A 24271-nucleotide genomic window follows, 5' to 3' on the forward strand; every position below is an offset into this window, starting at 1 on the left:
AGTAATATTTTTACTTTATTAAGATTAACGTATTGGACCTATTTTATGATTTTTTTTTTTTAATTTTTCAAAATATTATGATTTTGTTATTTGTTGAGAAATACTGAAATTCGTAATCAAGTATGAAAATAAATTATTATCGGTTCGGTCACAATCACATACCGGTAAAATGTGCCTAAAGTTAAATTCAAAATATAACACAATATTTGTAAAGGTAAATATTATAAAATTGTTATAGTTTATTTTATAAATGTCCGAACTCTGTAATAATTATTAGCATGTTTAGAAAAGTGTATTATTAGTATATATTTAATAATTTACTTTGTGGTGGTTTCAAAAATTTTGTTATTGCTCTGTAGCCACGTTTTCCGTCGACTACGTAGTTTACATTTCTGATCATTCCATTAGGCTCTAGAAAACTATACGACCCTCTTACGTAATCACCATACTTCGATTCCCAACGATGTGTCACAACACCCGAGAGTAAGTCATTGATATTGTAATGAAATTCATAAGCTAACTGTAAAACAAAGCATATGGTAAATAAAAAAATAAAAAACTTTTCTTATTTAAATTGTATTATTATATTGTTTACATTGTGATTTATCGATTCATGGTTTATAAATAAATGTGTATATACGAAATAAATGCAAATATCTACCTCATTTTCTTGAACTGGAACGTAGTAATTTTGAGAAAGTGTTTTTGACCATAGCATGGCAAACGATAAAATAAGCTAAAAACAAGATTTAAATTATTAAATGTACCTAAACTACCAAAATAGGTATCAGATATATCCCACGCCTGTAATCTACCTATGGATTATGAATTAACTTCATATTATTTTTCATTCGCTAATAAATGGTAGATCATTCAAAATCTATGTTTAAATCGACAAATTGTTATCGTTTAGATAGGTATATAAAATAATAAATATAATATTATCTAGTTGTTTTGAATATCATTGGGTACTGCATGGGTATTAGTTATTAATTTTAAATTAAATTAAATATAAGATCGTAATCGAGTAAATTAGATACTTTCCCGGCGTGTGTAGCCAATATATAATGAGCAATAGATTTGTACATCATCATTATATGGATTATTTTTTAAATTAATACTATACAGCTGTTTCCGTTTTTAATATAATATTTTGTATACAAGCATTAGGTATACACACGTATTGATATATTCATTGTACGTTACCTGCAGGGCGAACTTCATCTTCTCGCGAAAATTATTAATTCAAGTCTTCATCGACTGTCGGTTGCCAATTCAAAACTATATCGGAGCGGCGTCGGTGCAAACGGTTTTGTTTTAATAAATCCATGTCTGGGCGTCGGGCTCGCAGAAAATTATACGTTTGGTTTATATAATATCTGTGTACCTACCTACCTACCTATACCGGGGAAATGAAAAAGCATGAAGTGCACTTGACGGCAAATGTCAAGGTGATTATTAGATCATCTTGAACTCGCGCGTACGAATAAGAGAATGGACCTAGTGTAGATCCTGGCGCGGACCGCTGTAGCATTGATGCGGTCTATACGAAACGCCCCCGCGTGTTATTCGTCGTGTACTATATATATATATACCTATGTATTATAATTATTCCGATGACCAATTATACCGTGACTACAGTTTATAGACGACAGGTACGTAGACCAAAAGTGCATACCTATTACTTATAGTTTAGTATATACGGTTTATAGAAACATAATATGTACCTATGTATAGGTACCTAATGATTAAACGGCGTGTTGGTGATGTGCATTCGCACATAAAAATATAAATAGTATATACTTTTCACACATATACAGTTGATTACTGTTTATTTAACACATAATTTTTTTAACACAGACATGGTTAGGTTAGGTTAGGTATGGTAACTATATGCTTAATTTAATATAGGTATGTGTGTGCTGCGTGTGACACAACACACAGCATAGACCAATAACCTATAATATTACGCAAAACGTATGAAGATTTAATAGACCTATACTTATCCATAGAGTATAATATACTATATAGAGTCTATATTATACACAACAAATAACATATCATAAAATTAATATACGGCCTAGGTTTACAACATATATGAAAATATTAAAATACCTATATATTGGTTAGATTAGGTTAGATTATGTTATTACTAGGGACAGTTAAATAACATGTATAGTTAAAATTTAACTAAGTTTTTTTGAAAATTATCAAGAATTTGTTACCTACCTAACACTCAAGTGGATATGAGTATATTCTGAATCTTTTGAATTAGAATACATAATAATTAAATCACAAGCATTTGGGCATGCTATTTTCAAATAAATACATATACCTGCCTTCACTACCTATACTTAATAATTTAGAATTCAAACAATTGGTATAGGCATATAGGACATAGATATTCTAATAACAAAATGACCATCAGCTTCTCCGCATATCGTGGTTTATTTAGTATTATAGTATAATATTATTAATGTATATAATAACTTTTTTCTCTTTTGGTACATAATGTAAAATGTTGCTAAATATTTATGCAGTATGCATCATGTTATCACATTATTTTAAGTATATACCTACACGAATTGATCATGGACTACCTTTGATTCTAAAAAAAAACAAGAAGTATCTCTAGGTTTAAAATAAGAAACCAATCAAATCAAGGGCCAAATTAAAGATTTATTTTCTAAAATATTTGTTATGTTCAAAACTTAAGCAAACGGTTATAAGTAGGTACCTACTAAATCAATGTTTTTAGAAATTCATCTTTATAAAACCGACATTTTCGAAAGTAAAATATAATGATAGAAGTACCTATGTTAATTATTTGTTTAAAAATATTTTAATTTAGATATCAGCCAGCAGGTTTTAAATCTATAATTATTACTCTCAACTCTCATCAAAAGTAATGTTACAGCGAAATATTAAGTTGATAGTTCTAGATAACTTTATAACCATTTCTACTACCTATATAAAACGCTGGAATTAAAAGTTAAATTTTAAAAAATCTTTTTGAATTTAATAGCCAAACAAAAATAAAGGAGATACTTAAGTATAGAAAAACCGCTAAGCGAAAACGAAGTAATAATATGGGTGGGTGTTGCGATGCTGTAGGTCAGGAACTGAAAATATCAGTTAATGATGAAATAAATTTAAATACCTAAGTCCTTTCAAAGAGGCAGCATATTTTACGAGCAACGCAAATCAACGAAGTGCACGATAACAGCTATAATAAAATAAATGTAGGTATAATATACAATGCTTTTATTATATTATGTAGTTAGGTACTTATAAAGTTATAAATACTAATAAATTGTTAGCTATTAAAAAAATATTTTCTGTAGATGATGAATTCTTGGGGACAGGTACATTTTCCAAGTGTAGAACACAAAACAGAATTTTGATATAACTTAATATATATTTAAAGTCATATATATTATTATATTAATATAGGTACATTAAAAGTGTGCAGAAAACTAGAATACAGCTTATGTATAGAAGGTAATAGATAGATACCTACCTAATCTAATAATGGCAATACCTTATGGAATTTTTATTTTGATATTAAATAGGTAAAATTTTTACCTATGTCTACTTGTCAATATAATATTAAGTACATTTTTAAATCATTTAATTTAAAGTAAATTATTAGAAAAAAAGTATCTACTTCAAACCTTCATATTTTAGGTATTTATAATACAAATAGTTTTAATCAATAATATAATTATTATTTATCATTAAATATTTTTATTTTGAAATTTTTGATTTTATTTTTTCGACTACCTACCTTATACACTTTTTTTTTTTTTAAACAAAAATGTCATTATTTCATGTACCTATTAAGGAATCTTGAATTATTATTAAAGTATATTGAAGTACTATTTTAAAATGGTAGCGTCAACATCGTATGTTCTGTTATTAAAAAATTAAATATTAAATAGTTCATGGTCAATCGTGCTCACTGCTCATCGTAGGTTGCGTGATGTATATTTAGGAATACACCACATAGCCGATCGACATTTATATTAAATGTTGTATAATTGTATATTTGTATATATAAACAATGTACATAGACAATTGCTTACAACATGTTGATCCTTGATGATATAATTTACAAATCATACCTATATTATTTAAATGTAATGCCAAATAACACGAAAGTCAAGTTGATAACTGTCTTTCAAAATTCACTCAATTCAAGGTTGCTGTAAATGATATTATTGTACTGCGTTACACTGCACGAACTGCATGGTATATTTAAGACCTATCTATACCGGCTATCGTTAAAATCTATATTATAGCGACATGTATTACTTTATGAACATACCAGGCCCTTGCACTCGAGTTAACCCGAACCCGTAACACCCCTACCCTTAAAAAATCAAACATCCGAAATTCACGTAATCCGAACGATATTTATTACAATCTTTATTGTGGTTAGTTCGGTTGTGTAGATGGTTTAACAATACTATATTAACGGTCGACGGAAACATATTAAAATTAATTATACGTAAATTCAATAGCTAAACAATTATCCAATAAAATAAATAATAGTACCAAATTGATTTCCCATCGTCTTGGTTTTTGTAGTTTCTAGAAGTTTCTTAAAATGTAACTATAGGTACTTACTGTACTTTGATAAACCGAGTTTGATCTAAAACAAATGTGCATTCAGGCTTTTTTTTTAAAAACTTTCAAATTCTATTTTATCAATTATAAAATATTAAATAGTAATTTTTTTTTTTTTTGTAGAAGAGGTATTAGCTTTCAATTAAATTTTGTGATTTCTCTAGACTATTGAACACCCGTATTAATAAATATTAACCCAAATGTTTGTTTAGATTTATTATTCTAGTTTTTTTTTTTTTTTTAATAAAAAACGTTATACAATTCTTTGTAAATTTTAATTTTGATCGTATTTATTACCTTTTTATGACATAGTTAACATATTATGTCGTAATTTCTGCAATGCTACAAAATTCGTGAAAGAAGCACGAAAATGCACTATGGCACATTATAACATTTTAGAGTTTAAGGTACGTTTTCCCTGCAGTAGCGTTTAGACGCATTGTTACTAAATACATGTATTGTGTATGTGATGGTTTTTTTACTTGCGTTTAACTCAGCGAGTTGGTAAATATCGCAGTACGTTCGTACGCACTAGTAGTACCAACTGCATCGCCTGCATCAGACTATGTGAGGGATATTCGGCACAGGCACCCGAAAGGGAGGGGCAAGCTGGGGCATTTGCCCCCCCCCTCCCCCGGCTTTTCAAAAATATGTTTTAAATTGAATGTTTTAAGATAAATTACAACTTACTATACGACAAATCCTAACATTGCCCTCTTCTAGAAAAATTTCTGCTGGCGCCTATGATAGTAGGAAAACTAATTTATATCATGAGACTATGAGAGGTACTCAAGTTAAATGACGGAAGATTTCTATCCGACATTATTTTGTACCTATACCAAGTTCTAACGAGAAACTCATATTGGTGAATTTCATTCATGTTTGGATTCATGATCGAAAACATAATCTCACAACAAAATTGAACAAATATGAGTTCTATTCTAATATCTAATACAGGTACTTATAGGTGATGACACAACTGCAGGACGTTTCGCGAAAATACTTCAGCAAATTGGCAAAAGAAAGTTTTTCGTCGATTGTGCCTACAATGAATGACACTACATTTTCTTAGTTTTTTTCGATATTCATAGGAAGTGTACTTCCTAATATCCGATATCATCATCAATCACAAAATCTGCGAGTGGCTCTGTGGGAGGGCTATTTTGTACTCTACATAACGATGTTGTTAACAATACTAACAAGTTAGGTACCTATATTGTCATACTGAACACTTAACCAGAAACGATAACTGCTTACAAATGGGGTAATAACCAATAGGGTAAAAAACTAAGGAGAGAAATAAGTGATTCAATAAAATTAAAACCGTGAGGTGATAATATATTTTTATTCTAAGTACATCTAATTGTTTGTACATAAAACATAAAATTAATTGCATGGCTTAGAAAAAATAAATATATTTTAATTAATGTAATGCATTCATTTTTAATTTCAAAAATGTAGATTTATAGTGTCCAAATACCCTGTGGGGAGGGGTTGATACTTTTGCACTTTCTCAAAAATGTCAGAGGGTAAGTGCTCCCTTAGCCACTCCCCCATGGCCCACATTATGCCAATGAATCCATGGATACAGTTTTCTATCAAGAGCAAGTAATAAATTATTCTACTAAGTTTTTGAACTTCTTAGAACCTCTAAGAGTGGGGCATAGTTTTGAAAAATCGACCCTTATTTAGATTTAAGATGATTTCATTTTTTTAAATTTTACAATTGAATGTATAAAATCTAAGTTATAGATAATGATAATTTAATTTAATTAGTTTATTACTTGTTGAGTAGAGACGTATAAAATAGTACTTTAAAGACATACAGTAAAAGCTGATCCTGTATAAACTTAAAACTCAATCATTATTATTTGCTTATTTAATTTAAACAGATTTTTTTTTTTTAATGACTCATTTTTGAACATTGAGCAAATATAAAATAATTTCAGTAATTTTTATATTTATAAGTAGGTTTGAAGTGACTCACGATACCACAATAGTAACATTCCAACAATGTTGGACAAGTTAGTCAATTTTTTAAACTACGTATTTTAAGTTAAGTTAAGTATCTTAAAAAAAAGTAATTAAGTTTAGTTATAAGTTAATTTTGAAATATAAATTAATGTGAATGACCAAATTAAGTTACTTTTTATTTTAAATATACCTTTTAGTTATGTTCATAGACACTTTTATCTCATTGAAAGGAAAATTACTAGATTAGGTATAGTACATAACAATAGCTAATCGCCCATATACTCGACAATTATCTTCACAGACAATATCCAATATCATTGAGTTCATCATAGCTGCCGAACATAAAGCCAAGATTTAAAATCCATTAGAATAATTAGAATGAGTAGACAATATATAAGTAATTAAAGCATTTAAACATTTAATGGACAATGAAAAATAAAAAAATAATCAGTATTATTATTGCTATTTCTAATTGATAGACCGGTTTTGTATAAACAGTCCAGGCCACCACGATAATAATATTCTTATCGCAGAGCTCATATGATAGTATTTATCTAAATTTAAAATATTATATGATTTTAAGTTATAAAAAAATTACCATAAATTAATGTAAAAAATATTACAATACAAAAATTTGTAAATAACTTTATACAAATAACTTGAACTTTAACAATAATTTTATTAACCAAGTTAAGTTACAAGACATTTTATTAAAAACAAAAAAAATTAAAAAGGAATAAGTAAATTATTAAGTTATTATTTTTTTAAACTAGTGTTATCAAAAAAAGTAATTTTTGGCTTTATAACTAGTGAATTTGTTATTATATTCTTCGTTGGTTTCAGGATTACAGCATCTACCATTTGATACAGATTTTGACATAATTTTTCATACATTTTCAGATACAGGTAAGTACTAGCTATTTTTTTTAGTCATATTGCATGATAATTAATCTCTTCACAAACAATCCAGTTTTTAATATCATTAAGTACTAATTGACTCCAATTTCCAACTGAGTTCTATGCACTTTTTTTTTAAAAAAATATCACGGATATAAAATATTACTTGATCTATCAAAAGCATCATCAAATTGGTAAAATTTGTAAGCTTAGACATTTGTTTAGTAAGTAATAGGTATTAGGTACCATTATATGTATTAAATATTTGAATTGTCGTTTCATTGGCAGTTTGTCTGTGTTCCCCGGAGAGCTCTGCAAAATAGTTCGTGATGACTTTTTGGGTTTCGGATTAATATAATCAATTAATAACTTTTTGTCCTTATTAAGCTTCAGTGTCATACATGGTACACATCTTAAAGTAACTAAGAGTAATACCAATCATTGCTTTTAGATAAAAAACATTAAAACAGCATCCAACACCACGTTTAATCCATATATTCAAATTAGCTTTCTTCAACGGAACCATGTCTGGTAAATGCCCAATCCACATCCACTTCTTCACCAATGAATTTTGTATTTCATGCACTTAAATTTCTATATTTATTCACAATTGATAAAAAAAAAAAGTTAAACTATAATGTACAATTCATTTAAAAATTTTACATTTCCACAACATTAACCTTACAACTTATATAAAAAATTACTGTTTGTTAATGAAAAAGCTACTGAAGTCACACACACACATAATGTGAATAAGTTAGGTTAGTGCTTACATTGAGTTTTGTAAAAAAAAAAAAATTAACAATAAAATATATAAAACCTACTCATGCCCATACATTTCCAATCAATATAATATAATATACATAAATCTTTTAATGTCATCAAATATGTGAATATCAAATTTTAGAGGTGTTTATATAGCATTGTATGTATTCATTTAAAGTCTATTAAATTGTTTTAGTATTTTAGAAAAATTGTAATATTCTTATTTCTTAATATTCAATGGCACCTAATCATTTTATTTGAGCAATAATTTACCAAGTAATTATAAGCTATTAACATTTTCGTTTGTTGGTGTTAATGTGTATATTAGGTTCAGTTGGTTGTACTAAAATCATTATTAATTAATTTTAATAATAATTAAATCAATATCTATTTTCATTTTTAAACATTGTCAATATTAAAAAAGAAAATAAATAATTAAAATAGGTATTAAATAATATAAGTTTTAATTCATTTTATCATAATATATATACTACATATATATTGATAGATATATATTATGATAAATCCTTTATAATTTTTATATATTAAATAGATAGCAAAGGATTTAAGATTATAATAATTATAACTACACAAATAGTATGAATATCTAAAATTTAATTTTAATTTATTTTTTTATCTTGTGTTTATTTTACATACTAATTAAAAATAATATAATGTGTTTTAAAATCAGCCGACAATAAATTCAGTCATAATGTAAAAGAAAGTTTTAGAACATAATTTTAAATTGATTATTCAATATTTAACAACTCAAGTTTAAAAATAAATCAGTTCATATTTTTTTTTCAAATTGAAAAAAAAATAGTAATAATAATAATAGATTTCTATTGATATATATTTTAATTTATCATATCATATTATATAAACAAGGATTTAATATCAAGTATAACTACACTTATAGTATATATAACTGATATCATTAATATTTTATATGTTTGAATTTAATTTATTAATTAATCTTATTTAATTATTTAAAATGTACGCAATGTATGCTGTGACTTGGTTAGCGATAAATTGATTTACAAGAAAAATATTGTAGTTAAAAAGAAGTTTACTATATCATTTGAAATCTATTATTCATTTATAATAAAATAAAATGAATTATTAATAATTTATACTGTGTTGGTTTTTTTGCAAGGAAACTGGAGGTTTTGTTTGCATAATTGATGACCTCATTGCATTTGGTATTGGAATAGCTGGTGGTGGTGGCGGAAGAATTTTAGGACAATAAAAAACTTTAGTGTTATCACGTTTTCTTTTTTGAACAGCAAATGGTAATTGGACTTTAATTTGAGTTTGATGTGGAGTTGAAGATGTCGATTTATCATTTGGTGAGTAGGGGATTACATTAGATAATAATAGCTTTGTGCATGGTGTGCGGGTTTTTGAAGATCTAGACACAATATTTCTTGAATTAGATAATGGATTCATTAAAGGAAATGATTTTTTAGCTTTGTAGGGTGTGTATCTATTTGTTATTTTAGATACACTTATGTCTGTTGCAGTATCTTTTGGCGGGGTATATGAAACATTTGAAGAATTCTGGACCGATGTACTAGTAAATGTAATATCCGTGATTTTAAGAGGTTCCACAGTAGGCGATAATCGTTTGCTATACTGATGTAAGCGTGATGATGAATGTATGAATGGCTTTGAGGCATTAATATTCAATTCAGGGACACCATAATGATTGTATAAAGTTTCCATTTGTTCAGTGTAATAATTTTGATCAGAGGGGCAGGCTGTATCAGAAAGAATTAATTCTCCTCTGTAAAGCATTCTTAAGTTTTCCATCAGATACAGAAGCATTTCTGTTTCATTGCCTATTACGGAACATAAATTTTTAAACGATTGATCTTCAACATTATTCATAAAAAATCTTATACCTTCACAAATGTCCTCAAAATATTCATGTAACTCATCAGGTAAAACATCAGGTGAAAAATCATTAAAACTATTATTGCCTGTTAGTTGTAAATAAGGAAATTCAAAAAAACCAGATTTATTTCTTGAATTATTAATACTCAACGGTTGTAAAGCTTGAGAATTTATTACATTATTTCTGTTCAACATTGGTATAATATCTGATATTTTAGTTTCATCATAAGATATAACCATACTGTCTATTATATTATTTTCATTCTCAGATATATCCATAGTTTGCGATTCCTCGTCACCAGACGATTGTTCAATTTCATTATCAGATACAATCAAACTGTTTATTATATTACTCCTATTCTCAGATATCATTATACAGTGAGATTCCTCATCACCAGAAGGTAGTTCAACTTTACCATGGGATTCTTCAATTACATGTTCAGACTTTTTTACATCATCCACAATTGTCCAATTTATTTCTTTTAGTTGGTTTAAACGGTTAGTTGTATTTAATATATTTTCAGATATTGCTGTTTCAAAATCGTCTGTATCTACTATGTCATTATTAAACTCTTCTGTATCTACTATGTCATTATTCAAATTTTCTGTATCTACTATGTCATTATTTAAATCTTCTGTATTTACTATGTCATCATTCAAATCTTCTGTATCTACTATGTCATTATTTAAATCTTCTGTATTTACTATGTCATTATTTAAATCTTCTGTATTTACTATGTCATTATTCAAATCTTCTGTATTTACTATGTCATTATTCAAATTTTCTGTATTTACTATGTCATTATTCAAATCTTCTGTATCTACTATGTCATTATTTAAATCTTCTGTATCTACTATGTCATTATTCAAATCTTCTGTATCTACTATGTCATTATTCAAATCTTCTGTATCTACTATGTCATTATTCAAATCTTCTGTATCTACTATGTCATTATTTAAATCTTCTGTATCTACTATGTCATTATTCAAATCTTCTGTATCTACTATGTCATTATTCAAATCTTCTGTATCTACTATGTCATTATTCAAATCTTCTGTATCTACTATGTCATCATCATCAGAATCTAAATCATTTTCATCTGAAACAATTATAAAATCTGTTTCCGGTGAATTAATGTTTGGAGTAAAAGAAGAAAATTCACTATCGGTATCAGAAAACACTTCACAATCCAATGAAACATCAGTATTAGGTTCTATATATTCAGAGTCTGATAAAGTTATGGATTCTGATGAAATTCTAGGATATCCACAACAATTTTGTTCCGAACTGCGAGCATGATTTATATCAAGTGTTGGCACATTAGCAATCCAGTAATCACTTGGTGACATTGTAAATATTTCATTCAAATTACTTGGAGATTTTGAACATTATTTGTACTTGTACTAGCATGATTTATATCAAGTGTTGGCATATCAGCAATCCATATTGCACTTGGTGACATTGTAAATATTTCATTCAAATTACTTGGGAGATTTTGAACATTATTTGTACTTGTACTTGGATGAGCAATATTTGTACTTGTACTTTGATTAGCAATATTTGTACTTGTACTTGGATTAGCAATATTTGTACTTGTACTTGGATGAGGAGCAATATTTGTACTTGTACTTGGATGAGCAATATTTGTACTTGTACTTTGATTAGCAATATTTGTACTTGTACTTTGATTAGCAATATTTGTACTTGTACTTGGATGAGCAATATTTGTACTTGTATTCGGATGAGCAATATTTATATTGCTGATAGTATTATCACTTATGGAACTATTGTCATAGGAACTGTTTATTTCATTCAGTCTTTGTTTCTTCACACCTCTATTTGAAATAGTACGTTTTCTCTTTAATAATTCTATTGCTTTAGGTGGTTCTACTGCTGCAATATTTGAATACACGCTGTTGTCAGACTCATTTAAATATTTAGTTTCATTTATTGTATTTATTATATTCATACACTGATTATTTACCATAAGATTCGTGTTATTTTTATATTGAGCAACATTACATACATCTTGTTGAGAATTAACATCAGAAATTTCTGACTCACTTTGATAATTTTCTATTTCATTGTGTCCATTACCAACTTGGTGTGAATATTCATCAATAATCTCTGACCCATTTTCCTCAATTTTTAAATTGTCAACATGATATTGATTTTGAAGTGAATTAACATTAGCAATTCCTGGATATTGATTGATATTTTCATTTGTAGACATCTCGTTTTTAATATGTGAGTGTAACAAGTCTTTATTATCGTCTATACTGGTAGTTACAACATAATTTGTCATACTATCAGTAAAATAATTATCTTCACACATATTTTCTGAAGAATTTTGATCAGGTATGTATTCAGTTTTTATATCAACACTCTTAATTAATGAGTTAGTTATTTCAATACCACTCACATTAGGATCTTCATTAGCCATAGATGCCTGAACATATCCTTCTTCAAGTTTTACAGAATTAAGTCCTTCATCTATTGGTTCTAATTTTGGTACACAAAGTTTAGTGCTTGTTATAAATGTATCTGTATTATTTTTATCATCATCATCATCATCATATTCATAATGAAAATTTGCAGTTATCAAAGGATCAGAAAACATGACTTTTATTTCTGAACGAACACGTTGTTGTTTCATCATATTAGGAACAACAATGGGAGGTGCAATACAATATGTTGGTTCTTGACATATATTATATAAGTTATATGGCGGTGGTCCATAAATTTTTAAACGCAGTTGTTTCCTGAAATTTAACTAGGTTTAATAAAGATAAATACATATATATAAAAAATATCTTACATTGAATTGATATTTTCCAGTAATTTAGGCAATACAATAGCTGGGAAAGCACCACTTTCTGTAGAAAGACTTATTTTACAAGTCACACATAGAAACATACCAGCTTTCAGCAGTAAAGGCATTTTATTGGTAATTAATTTCCAATTCCATCTTTCATACATTAACCAGTCATCAGTATTGAAAGGTTCTTGTAGATTGTCACCACATATTTGACATGAAGTTATCGTAACAATCTAAGGAAAAAATGATTATATAAAATTATGTTAAAAAAAAATATTTGTTAGGTATAATATTTACTATGGCTAAATCGTTATTGCAAAGACAAAAGGGAAACTTCAATAACTCTGGAGATGTTTTCCGGGAAGGAACAAAAACAAACTAAAATAAAAATAAATAATTATATTAATTTTAATTTATCATACAAAACATTAAAAACATTAACACTTACATTGTAAAATTCAAATGTTGATAATAATTGTGTGATTGTATTGTATTGTTCCACAGACACTTTATGGACATGAGGTTTAGAGCAATAATGCATTGAACATCGCCTGGACTGTGATTTATTTTTTGATGAAGATTTTTTAGGATATCGTTCTAATAGTCTAGCCCTTTTATGTAAAAAAGAAAGATCGCCAGTTTTTTTTTCAGCCATATTGGATTTGTAACTTTTTTCCAGAAATTTCCAACAAAAATCACAAAGGCATGAATCAATAGTTAGCGTTGGTTCAACTAAAATCATAAAATATTTAAAATTATAAATGTATAAACGTAATACCTTAAACTAATTATTTATATATTATATATCAATATTGTTTGAAGAAAAAGTTAGATGCCTGGGTTTGATACCTTGCAAAATTGATTATTAGTATGTTATATTAGATATATAAATTCAATATTAAACATTTAAACTATACATTTAGCAGCAAGTATATAATATCAATAAGCTGTTAAGTATTATTCTATACCTTTACTCATTTAAAATTTAATTGTTCAAGTACTTTAAAATATGTGGGTGCACTAAAAAATTAAACAATTAAGTGTAAAAACAGTGAATCAATATTAGTAGTAAATATAGTAATGCTTCTTTAAACATTTTGTTATTGCATTTATTTATTTGGTAACTAACATATTTTGTATTATTAACAGTATATATATTATATGATTCATATTAAGAAAATAACCAATAGCTGCTATTGTCTGTAATTAAGATAAATAAATAAAATTGTTTCATAATAAGGAATAAGAGGCATGTCAGAAAATAATGGGAATTTTTAAATTGAATGGTTTTGGAGTCTGATTGTCATAATTTTTTTTATGATGTTGAGTATGAACTTGAAGTATGATAAAACTATAAAAGTTTCAGCTGTTTTCATTGTTTATTTTGTCTGTGTCAGCCGCTAAGATTAGACGTATACTTTAAAATCTTGGTGATTTTCGTTTGTTAAAAAAAATAACTCCAACGAATTTGTATCAAATTTTGTGTAAAACATGAAATTAAAGTGCTTGAAATATTAATAAGTCTGCTATGAGTAAAACAAGAGTTTATGAGTGGTATAAGTTTCCAAGATGGCCATGAAAAAGGCTTAACAAGAGTGGTTTGGTAAAGGTGATGCTCACTGTGTTCTTTGATTTTAATGGCATAGTGCATCATGAATTCTTGCCATGAGGTCAAATGGTCAATAAGAAGTACTGTAAGTTCAACGCTGTTTGTGTGAAGCAATTCGAAAAAAAAACACTTAAATTTGTGAAAAAATAATTCATGGCTTTAGCACTATGATAATGCATGTACTTGCCAACATTTCATTGCCTGTTCATGAATTTCTAGACTAAAGTAACTATAATGATGTCATAGCTTTCATATTCACCAGACATGGTCTCCGTGTGATATTTTCCTATTTCAAAAAATTAAGAAAACATAGAAGAGTTGTCGTTTTACAACCATATATGACATAAAAAATGTATCGCTGAAACGCTATCCTAAGATCGAGTTTGAAAAGTGTTTAGAGGATTGAAAAAACAAATGGCACAGGTTCATAATATCTAATAGGGATTATTTTAAAGACGACAACATTATAGACAAATAAATAAATATTATTTGTTATTTTCTAAACACCTTGTATGTAGTAAAAAATAAAAATGTAATGTATATTATTTATAAAACACAAAACAAAATAGGTATAAACAAACTTTAGATCAAAAACGTAAAATAAGATGGTACATACATAATAAAAATATTATATATATATTTAAAAGATAGATATATTCAATGCTTACTTTTTAAAAATTCATTTTGCTTGTCAATGCTTCGAATCTGACTAATATGATAAGGACTGTCAAGTACACGAAAAAGTTTCTTACACCATAAGCAATTTTGTAGACAAACATGTGATAATGGTTTAGATGATAATTTCCTGAAAATATCAAAACATAATATTTTATAAATAAATAAATCATCATAACTAAAATTATTTTACAATTACAAACTGTAATTTCCAATACATAAATTATAAGAATTAAATTAAAATATACTCACATGATGGCCGTTGAAGTTAATCTTGTACACTTACTTGTAATTTTACCTAGACAAAAATATAAGTTCCTTATACAGGGTGATTCTTTTATCAAACAACACTCATTATTTCCATAAGTACCTATTCATGTTTTTGAAAATATTTTTTTACATAGTTTCAAATTGTTAAAAAAACTGTTTAAGTATAATTTTTTGAGTATTTTGATACATAAAAATCGAATTTAGGGTGAGTAGTTTATGAGTTATACTTAGTCAAAGTTTAGACAAGCAGAGTAGTGGACAAACACTTTGCGGGGTAACCCCGTACCACCCACTCCACTCCGCGCAGCTTAACTTTAAATACTTATAACTCATAAACTACTCACCCTAAATTCGATTTTTATGTATCAAAATACTCAAAAAATTATTCTTTAACAATTTTTTTAACAATTTGAAACTATGTAAAAAAATATTTTCAGAAAAATTATACTAAATATTTAGGATAGTTTCAGATATAAGATTAAATCTATTATGTAATTCATCAAAATTTCAAAAAAATTGCAAAATTTGGAGGTTAAAAATATGTAAAACGTTAAATTTTAAATTGTAATATCTAAAGCTTGTACATTTAATAAGCACGAGGTTCTTCATAAGTTTTAAACCAAAGTACAAGTATTGAAGAAGTATACTCATATTTTTTTGTATTTACTTTACCTTCAGTATTTGAACAAAAAATTTTTAATCTTATAAGTTTTTTAACATAATAATTATAAATATCTTAAGAGATAAAGGATGATACCTGGTATTATCACTAAAATCATAGACCTAGTATAAGGTCTATGACTAAAATACATATTTTTTGAATGTGATAGTTGTTAAATTTACTTTTAATGTTAGTGACTTAGGTATCTAATTATAAATTATATATATATGTGCACATAAAGATATTATTTTTTCATCCATGTTACCAATTATCAGTTATTATTAGAAATTAGTATTTTGGTGAATAGGTAGTTGATGTAGTAGAACAGTATAATTTTTCGTTGTTTTTGGTGCAGAATGAAAAGGAAATTAATTTGAGTAGCTTAAAAAAATATAATCTCTGAATCAAACATGTTTTTATATTGTTTTTCTAATTAAGTAGTATATTGGCCATGCCCACATAATTAAAAACTGAAAAGGAATATCATAGTTGTTGATCAGACAGTAAGATTAGAAAACTCCTTAAGCAAGGTTAGATAAAATGCTTAGTGGAAGCTATAAAAATAAAAAATACAAAATGATTTAAAAATAACACTTACTGTCAACTAATTCCTTGACTAATTTCGTATCTGAGAGTACCTATGTATAAAAAAAAAAAAAATAAGAAATAGGATAAAAGTGTACATAATTGTATTAGTATAAAAAATGAAGTTAAATAACTTATATATTTTTTAAGCCAATAAAATAAGTTGGTTAATTACCTGTGAATTTGATTCAGAAATATTTACATGTTTTTCACCAGATGTAGAAGCTACATTACACCACATATTTACTAGTGGTTGATTTATATTTTTAGTATCAACTGGTTCAGAAATTATACTGATAGTATCTTCTGAATCACTACATTCTTCATCAAAAAGTGAACAATTTTCTGTCTTGATATGATGTATAATGGCATCAAAAGCCTTTTCACTAAAATTTGTACTGATTATTGAACGAGGTACATTTGGCTCATCAATACCATCATTAAATACTCCCGAGTAATCTTCAGTTGAACTAGCATTGGGCTGATTATTGTTAGATGTTTCCTCGGATGTTTCTTTCATTGTAGTGTCCATTTTCAATTATTATTCCTTTTATATAATCAAATAAATATTCAATTACTCAAGGAAAAAATATCTGAAAACAAAATTATACATTAATAGGTTATTACAAATAATACAATACATATTTAAATTTATCTTCTGAGAAACATGTTAATATCACGAGGGTAAGTAATAGACGAGGTAATAGACTGAAAATGTTAACACGCCAAAAGTACTACCTACCAATATTCATCATATAAAATAAATTATATTAGGTATGAGGTTTTCCTAAACTTTAGGCAACTTAAATTTTGTGTCATCTGCCACCTGCTTATTTCATATCCATTTTATCTTAGCTCATGGCAAATAATGTCTTAACATTGTAGCTATCCTTATAATAATTAGGTATTAGGAATATTTTTAGAAATAGATAATTCAGTAATAGCACTATACCTACATCACTTTAGGGCAAATAAAAAAACCATTTGAGTAAATTAAAAAAAAAAAAATACATCTATCTATAAGTAGGTAAATATAAAAATGGATTTCTGTCTGTATGTCCATAGGTATGTCTTTTATGCATTCCTAAACAGCTGGACTGATTGTGACAAAATTTGGTACAGAGATATATTAGACCTATGAGCAGAAAATAGGCTAAATTAAAAAAGTGATAGGTAGGCCCAACCCCGGAAAGTGCTCACACATTTTGAGATTAATGATGGAAATTTTTGTTGATAGATGGTTGTTATATTAGTTTCAATAATAATAATAATAATTAGTGCAAAAGAAATTATTATCTCCGAATTTTTTATTATTTGTTTCCATAGGACGTGCGTTAAAAGTTTTAATTGATATTTTGTCGTATTGTAATAGGTAATTACGCCATTTCTATGTAGTTATGCTTCCTAAGAAAAGATTGATAGGTAGATCTACTGAATTAGCACGAAAGAAAATGGCAATATGAGCTTCAGAAACAACTGAGCAACGAGATGCAAGATTGGAAACCAACAGACAACTTCATGCTCGACATGGATAAATCGCTTATATAGAATTGAATCTCAGTGCATTCCATTACGATTTTAATTATAATTACAACACTCATTCAAGCGTGGTTATTGGAAAAATGGATAAATTATGCACATATTGTAGAGCATTCAAATTTAAGAATAAGGCACTAGGTAGGTATGTGCTGTGTTGGCCAAAAAGTGAAATTTCCAGGATTACATATATTACCCGAACGATGGTTTTAACGGGCTACGAAGTGTACGGGTTCAGCTAGTATTATTTATAATTTATAAAATATAATAATATTTAATTTTCTATTAAAATAAGATGTTGTACCCACATATGTTGTCTCCATATTGCGACACGTACGACATAATAAATAAATTTTCATTGATCAGTTTCAATAGTGTGCTTCAAGAGTTGATAATAGAATAAATTGACCTATCATCAAAATTTGGATAAGAACAAAAAATTATCTGCTTTTTCTCGTTAGTTTTATTACCTACGATATTTTAATTTTTAAGTTAATTATGAGCATTTTCAAATATTTAATATTATATATCATAGGTACTCATAGGTACGATATTCTTTAAATAAGATATTAAAATGTTGTTTTAAAATACCTAGATAGTAGTACCACATTAATCTGAAATGGCCATTGAATAGACATATTTATAAGTATGCTACTAAATAAAAACACTAATAGGTAACAGCTAATAAGGAAGCAATTTGAGATAAAATATTTAAATGAATACTTTATTAACTTTAATCACATAGGAGCTTTATTGTTCATATACCTTTACGTTTTAAATACAATAATAAGAAAATAATACAATATGTCGAGGGTTCATAACTAGATAACTAAATTAACAAACTAAATTACAGCATATCACATAGGTATAGGTAATATCAGAGGTAATATTGTTAGGTAATTCATTTAGAAATATTTAGATATTTGATTACATAACATAATTCAGAAATTAAAAAAACATATTTGGTCGGCTTTTAAAAAATGTCAATATGCAGTTAATGTTTATGTTTAACCCACTGTCAAACTTTCTATAGGTAGATAGCCAGATAGGTACTAATTATAATTAGCTTGCAAAATATTCAAGAAATATAGATGGTGCAATTTTATGCTTTTTAACACTTTTTAACTTTTGGCAGTTGTAGAAAAATATTGCGTTCAACAATTTTTATGTGAGTTACGAGTATTTTAACAATTAATATTTTATATTATGTTTTTATCTTTGAGTTTCATAAAAATAATATCAAATTTACTCTTAAGTCTTAATATTAAAGCTAATAACACAAAATTAGAATTATTGAACATATATTTTCGTATATTACACATTAGCAAGACAAGTTAAATGGACAGAAACAACATACATGGGTATAACATTCAATTAAAAAGATAAAAAAAACTACTTTGAAATAAAATTGGACATAACTGTTTAATAAAGATTATTCTTTTATCAATTCACTAGAAAATATCTATTTTATCAAAAGATGTGTTACCTATAATGGTAAAAAAAGAAAATTGTTATTTATAAATTACATCTACAATTTCTTACCCATACAACATAGTGCTAATATTTAATAGGTACTAATCGAGGTACTAATACTATATACCTAATATACTAATATTTAAGGGAATATTTAAAGTATTTTATAATATTTTAGGTAATTTTTGTTTAATAAAACATTAAAATTAAATAATATACCTAACATACATTATGATAGTTAATTAGGAAATAAACCTTGAAATAAATTTATATGGTAAATGTATACGTTTAGTTAAGTAAGTAATTTGGAAGCTAATGTGTGCAATTAAAATTATTTTTAACAAGATGATATACCAGGATTAGTCATATCAAGGGTCATTCATATACTCATATCTATATCTATCTTACTCACATACATCTCACATCTGCCATATTACATTTTATACTCAGAATAAGTAATTTTTGGAATCATATTGTTATTTAATAATAAAAGTATAAAAGAAAAACATTATCTAAAAGCTACATATAGACATAATTTCTTTATAATATTTGAATTTTTAAGAAAATTATGAACATTTTAAAATTAATATTATTAGGTAAAAACAACAGTACCTATAAAATGGAGAATTGAAATAAAAAGAATTCTACTTGTTACTGTAAGACTATAATATGTGGATATAGTGACCACTTAAAATTATACCATATTTATGTTTTGTATTTTATTTTGATACCTACCTATACGTAATTTTAAACAAAATATTTTAAATTAAAATTACATTTTGGAATAACAATTATTTTAAAATTACAATACTTTTTTAAATTTTAACTTCAATCCATAAATTTATATTAATTTAAATAGGTATTATATTACTTAACATATATCATAGGTACTTTTTCATCATAAGCTCAGAATGGAATCTAGTAAATCTAAGATCATAAACTTATGTTGTGACCTAGGTATGTCATCAAACATGAATTCAAAATAGTTAGGTATATTACGGTATATTATGATTAAAAGCTTAACAAATACAAATTGATGGAGCATATTATTAAATAATTTTATAGAATACTGGAAGATGGTCCGATATTAGCTGATGATGCAACACCTTACATAAAAATTCCTTTTATTTTTTAGTTTTTAATTGTGGCGGAGGAAGGAGGATATACACTAATTCACAACATTATGATCAATCTTGTTCATAGTAAATGAAGAAATACAAATTGAGGCCGAGGCCTTTAGAATGCCAGGCCCACACTAATTTTGGTAAGAACATGCAAAATAGATCAACAAAACAATCCTTGAATATTCAATTTCACATAAATTTATTCAGAAAAACTAACAAATATTAAAGAAGTAAGTAAATTTAGGGTTAAATTTAGTATTATGATAATTACATTGATAGAATTTATAATATTAAAATAAATTAAGTAGTCAAGAATAAATATATTTATAAATAATATGTTGGGTAGAGATAGGTACTATCAAGGGTACTATAGGTACATACAATAAATTATTGTTTTTATTGAAATTAAGTATTGATTTCGGATAAATAATAATAATAAAAAAGTATTTATTTTTCAAATATAATTTTTGTATGATAAAATAACACTTATTTAGAGCAAAAAGAAAGACATTTTTGGTAGAAAACAACTGATATATTTTGGCCTCCGTTTTGGCCAGACTAAGAGGAAACATTTAGTTTAACCCTCGGTTTAACCAGACTTTTATGCACCTTAATTTATATTATATATTGTATTTTAATTTATTAAGTTTATATAAAATATCTACTTATTTAATATAATAAGATTATGTGAGCAAAAAAAAAAAGTATGATAGCATGGCGGAAGAAGCTACTATTTGATGACATTATAGTCTAAATATAAATTATTACCTATCTAAATTTGATAAAATTTTAATATTCCATAAAGTTAATTTAAGTTAATATTATGATATTGTACCGGCATACATTTTTTCATCTTACTAATGTACAACATGGACAATTTGTGTTTAGGGACATCAATTTTATGCTGTTGGCTTTAATATTAGACAATTGATCTATTATCAAACTCAAAGGTAAGAATATTACCTTGAAAATCCCATATGCTTTTATTAATATTTTCATTATAAAGTGAGTTACAAGTATGTAAAATATTACAACTTTAAAAAACTCATCTTGCTTAAAAATTATAATATTAATAAAATCTCAAGAGATGCCTTAAATAATATTTTGACCTTAAGTTTTATAAGAAGTAAATGGCATATGTTATAATATGTTATATAACCTAACAAATTGTTGGTGTTATATGTTATTTACGAGGTTATTTATAAGTAATTACGTCATCTATTGACGATTATATAGGTGTAGGATTATACAGTTCTAATTGACATTATTTAAGTATATCAGAATTTAGTATGTGTTGAATTATTACCTAATACAAAATTATGTATCAAATTAGTTTGTTGGTGAACAATGTGCAAGTGAAATACAAGAAACTTTTAAAAAAAACCGAAAACGTGATTTAAACCGAGATTTTGTTGTAACAAAATAATTACGATGTCAAAAAAGAGTTGTCAAACATGGTAATTTATTTATAAAGAAAATCCATTTTTTACATACATCAATATAAATGGAAAAAATAATGGTGGATTAAGTTTGTGTGAAATAATGGAACTTGTTGTAGATACCATACGACATGTGTGTTATAAAAAACTATTTTTTCCAATTACTGGATAATATTTTGTATCATTAATAATAGTAAAGGATTTACCAAAACCGACGCCGTCGTGCTTCATGCTTATCATTATATTACGAGCAGTGTCGATCTGTACCATCCTATTTCTACAGCTCTATAATCAATTTCGAGGCTTAACTATATATTTAAACACATTTAATTGGTGGACTTAGAAGTGATTCGATCTTATGAATATTCTTTGAGAAGATCAATCAAAATAACAATATTAAACCAACGATTAAAATAATGATAATTGAATACAATATCAGACACAAGTAGGGTTGGGATTTTTTTCAAACTCGTGGGACTTTTAGAAATCTAATATTAAAAAAAAAAAAACAGGATATCCCGCTGTATTGTAAAGTGGTTTAAGGTATACACACACACAAACAATAAATAATTCTACTTTTTTTTTTTAACAATGTACCTAACCCTATTTATTATAAAAAGAAGTAATTTCAAAGTATTATCTAAGTAGTGCAGCATTTCCCAAACTGTGTTCCGCAAGTGTACCGTAGCGAGTCCACAAACAAAAATGAAAATACTATATACTCCGCTATATACCTACTAAAAAGTCTATACAATATTTAGTATTAAAGGGGTCTATACTCTTAAAAAAGTAATTATAAAAATAGAAAAAAAATATACTTTTGATTTTCTCAGCGATCTTCTTGTCCCTATCTCTGGTAAGATGGGACACGGGACAAGTAGGTAAATTATAAGTATATTAAAAATTGAGACGCATCCCAACCCTAGATACAGGTCTGTGCATTTACTCGCAATGGTTGTTAAATTTTTGTTCACCTACCTACGATGTAAAAAAACATATTATACGATCTATGCGACGGACAAACGTACGATCATAATGGCGGAAATAGTGGCGGAACATAACGCACACGCCTCGTGTGCGTCGTGACTTTAGTCGACCGTACGAATAATGTTTACAAAATACTATTTTTTTAATAAGTTAATTATTAATTTATGATCACAGAGCGTAGGATTGTTAGGATTTCGATGAAAAAATAAACACTTATACTTAATATCATACTTACAGCAGAGGCCATCGACGCAGAGGAAAGTGGTCAGTACACATTTACACTCATAAAATGGCCGTCAACTCGCCAACAGCAATAGGACAATAGGTTAGAAATGTCCGAAACTCCGAACAAAACCAAACATTGACTACCGAAAAGAAGAATGCGCACTGCGCAGTAGCGTGGGTACGCGGTTAACCTGTCGCGTCGTCCAGACACTTTTTCCGAAATCATGGACTAAGCGGGCACGGTTGTATTTATTTAAACTGTATAAGGTTAGTTTAGAGCACTGTATAAAATCCCGCGGTGATATGTACGCAACGCTATATAGTTGTTATTTATGCCATGCTCAAGATCGATAAAATCTTAAAATCATCGAACCTCCATCACCGGTTGGACCATTGTTATGTGTACAACCAGAGCTGTGTGACCATTAACCACTAATGGCGTTGGTAACCTGACGCCGCGTTACTGGAACTCATTTCTACTATATTGGTACTGTTACGCATCTACCAGTTGTAGTTGTAGTCTCAAATCTCAATCATGTCTACACTTCGACAGTGTAACCTAGTGACCTAGCGCCGGTCGGCGTGATATAATGATAATAATTCGAACCATGAGTTGGAGGTAGTTTTCGGGGATACGTATGATAACACTATAATGTGGACATTTGCAATGAGGCTGTAGTTGCGTATATCTGTAGTAGAGAAAAACA

The 24271-nt window shown here is 27.2% G+C and overlaps 1 protein-coding gene across 1 annotated transcript; it reads right to left on the bottom strand.

The window, feature by feature from the left end:
- Window positions 1-5946: 5946 nt before the first annotated feature.
- Window positions 5947-24176, bottom strand: LOC114118932 (metacaspase-3-like). The gene is given in 10 exon segments (XM_050204253.1): window positions 5947-11522; window positions 11525-12924; window positions 12981-13213; window positions 13278-13358; window positions 13429-13712; window positions 15258-15394; window positions 15517-15562; window positions 16794-16833; window positions 16956-17373; window positions 23575-24176. Coding segments are annotated over 9 exon segments (4713 nt in total). The 5' UTR covers window positions 17313-17373; window positions 23575-24176; the 3' UTR covers window positions 5947-9387.
- Between the last annotated feature and the right edge of the window lie 95 nt (window positions 24177-24271).

The sequence above is a fragment of the Aphis gossypii genome, chromosome 3 (genome assembly GCF_020184175.1).
Source record: "Aphis gossypii isolate Hap1 chromosome 3, ASM2018417v2, whole genome shotgun sequence".
NCBI lineage: Eukaryota > Metazoa > Arthropoda > Insecta > Hemiptera > Aphididae > Aphis > Aphis gossypii.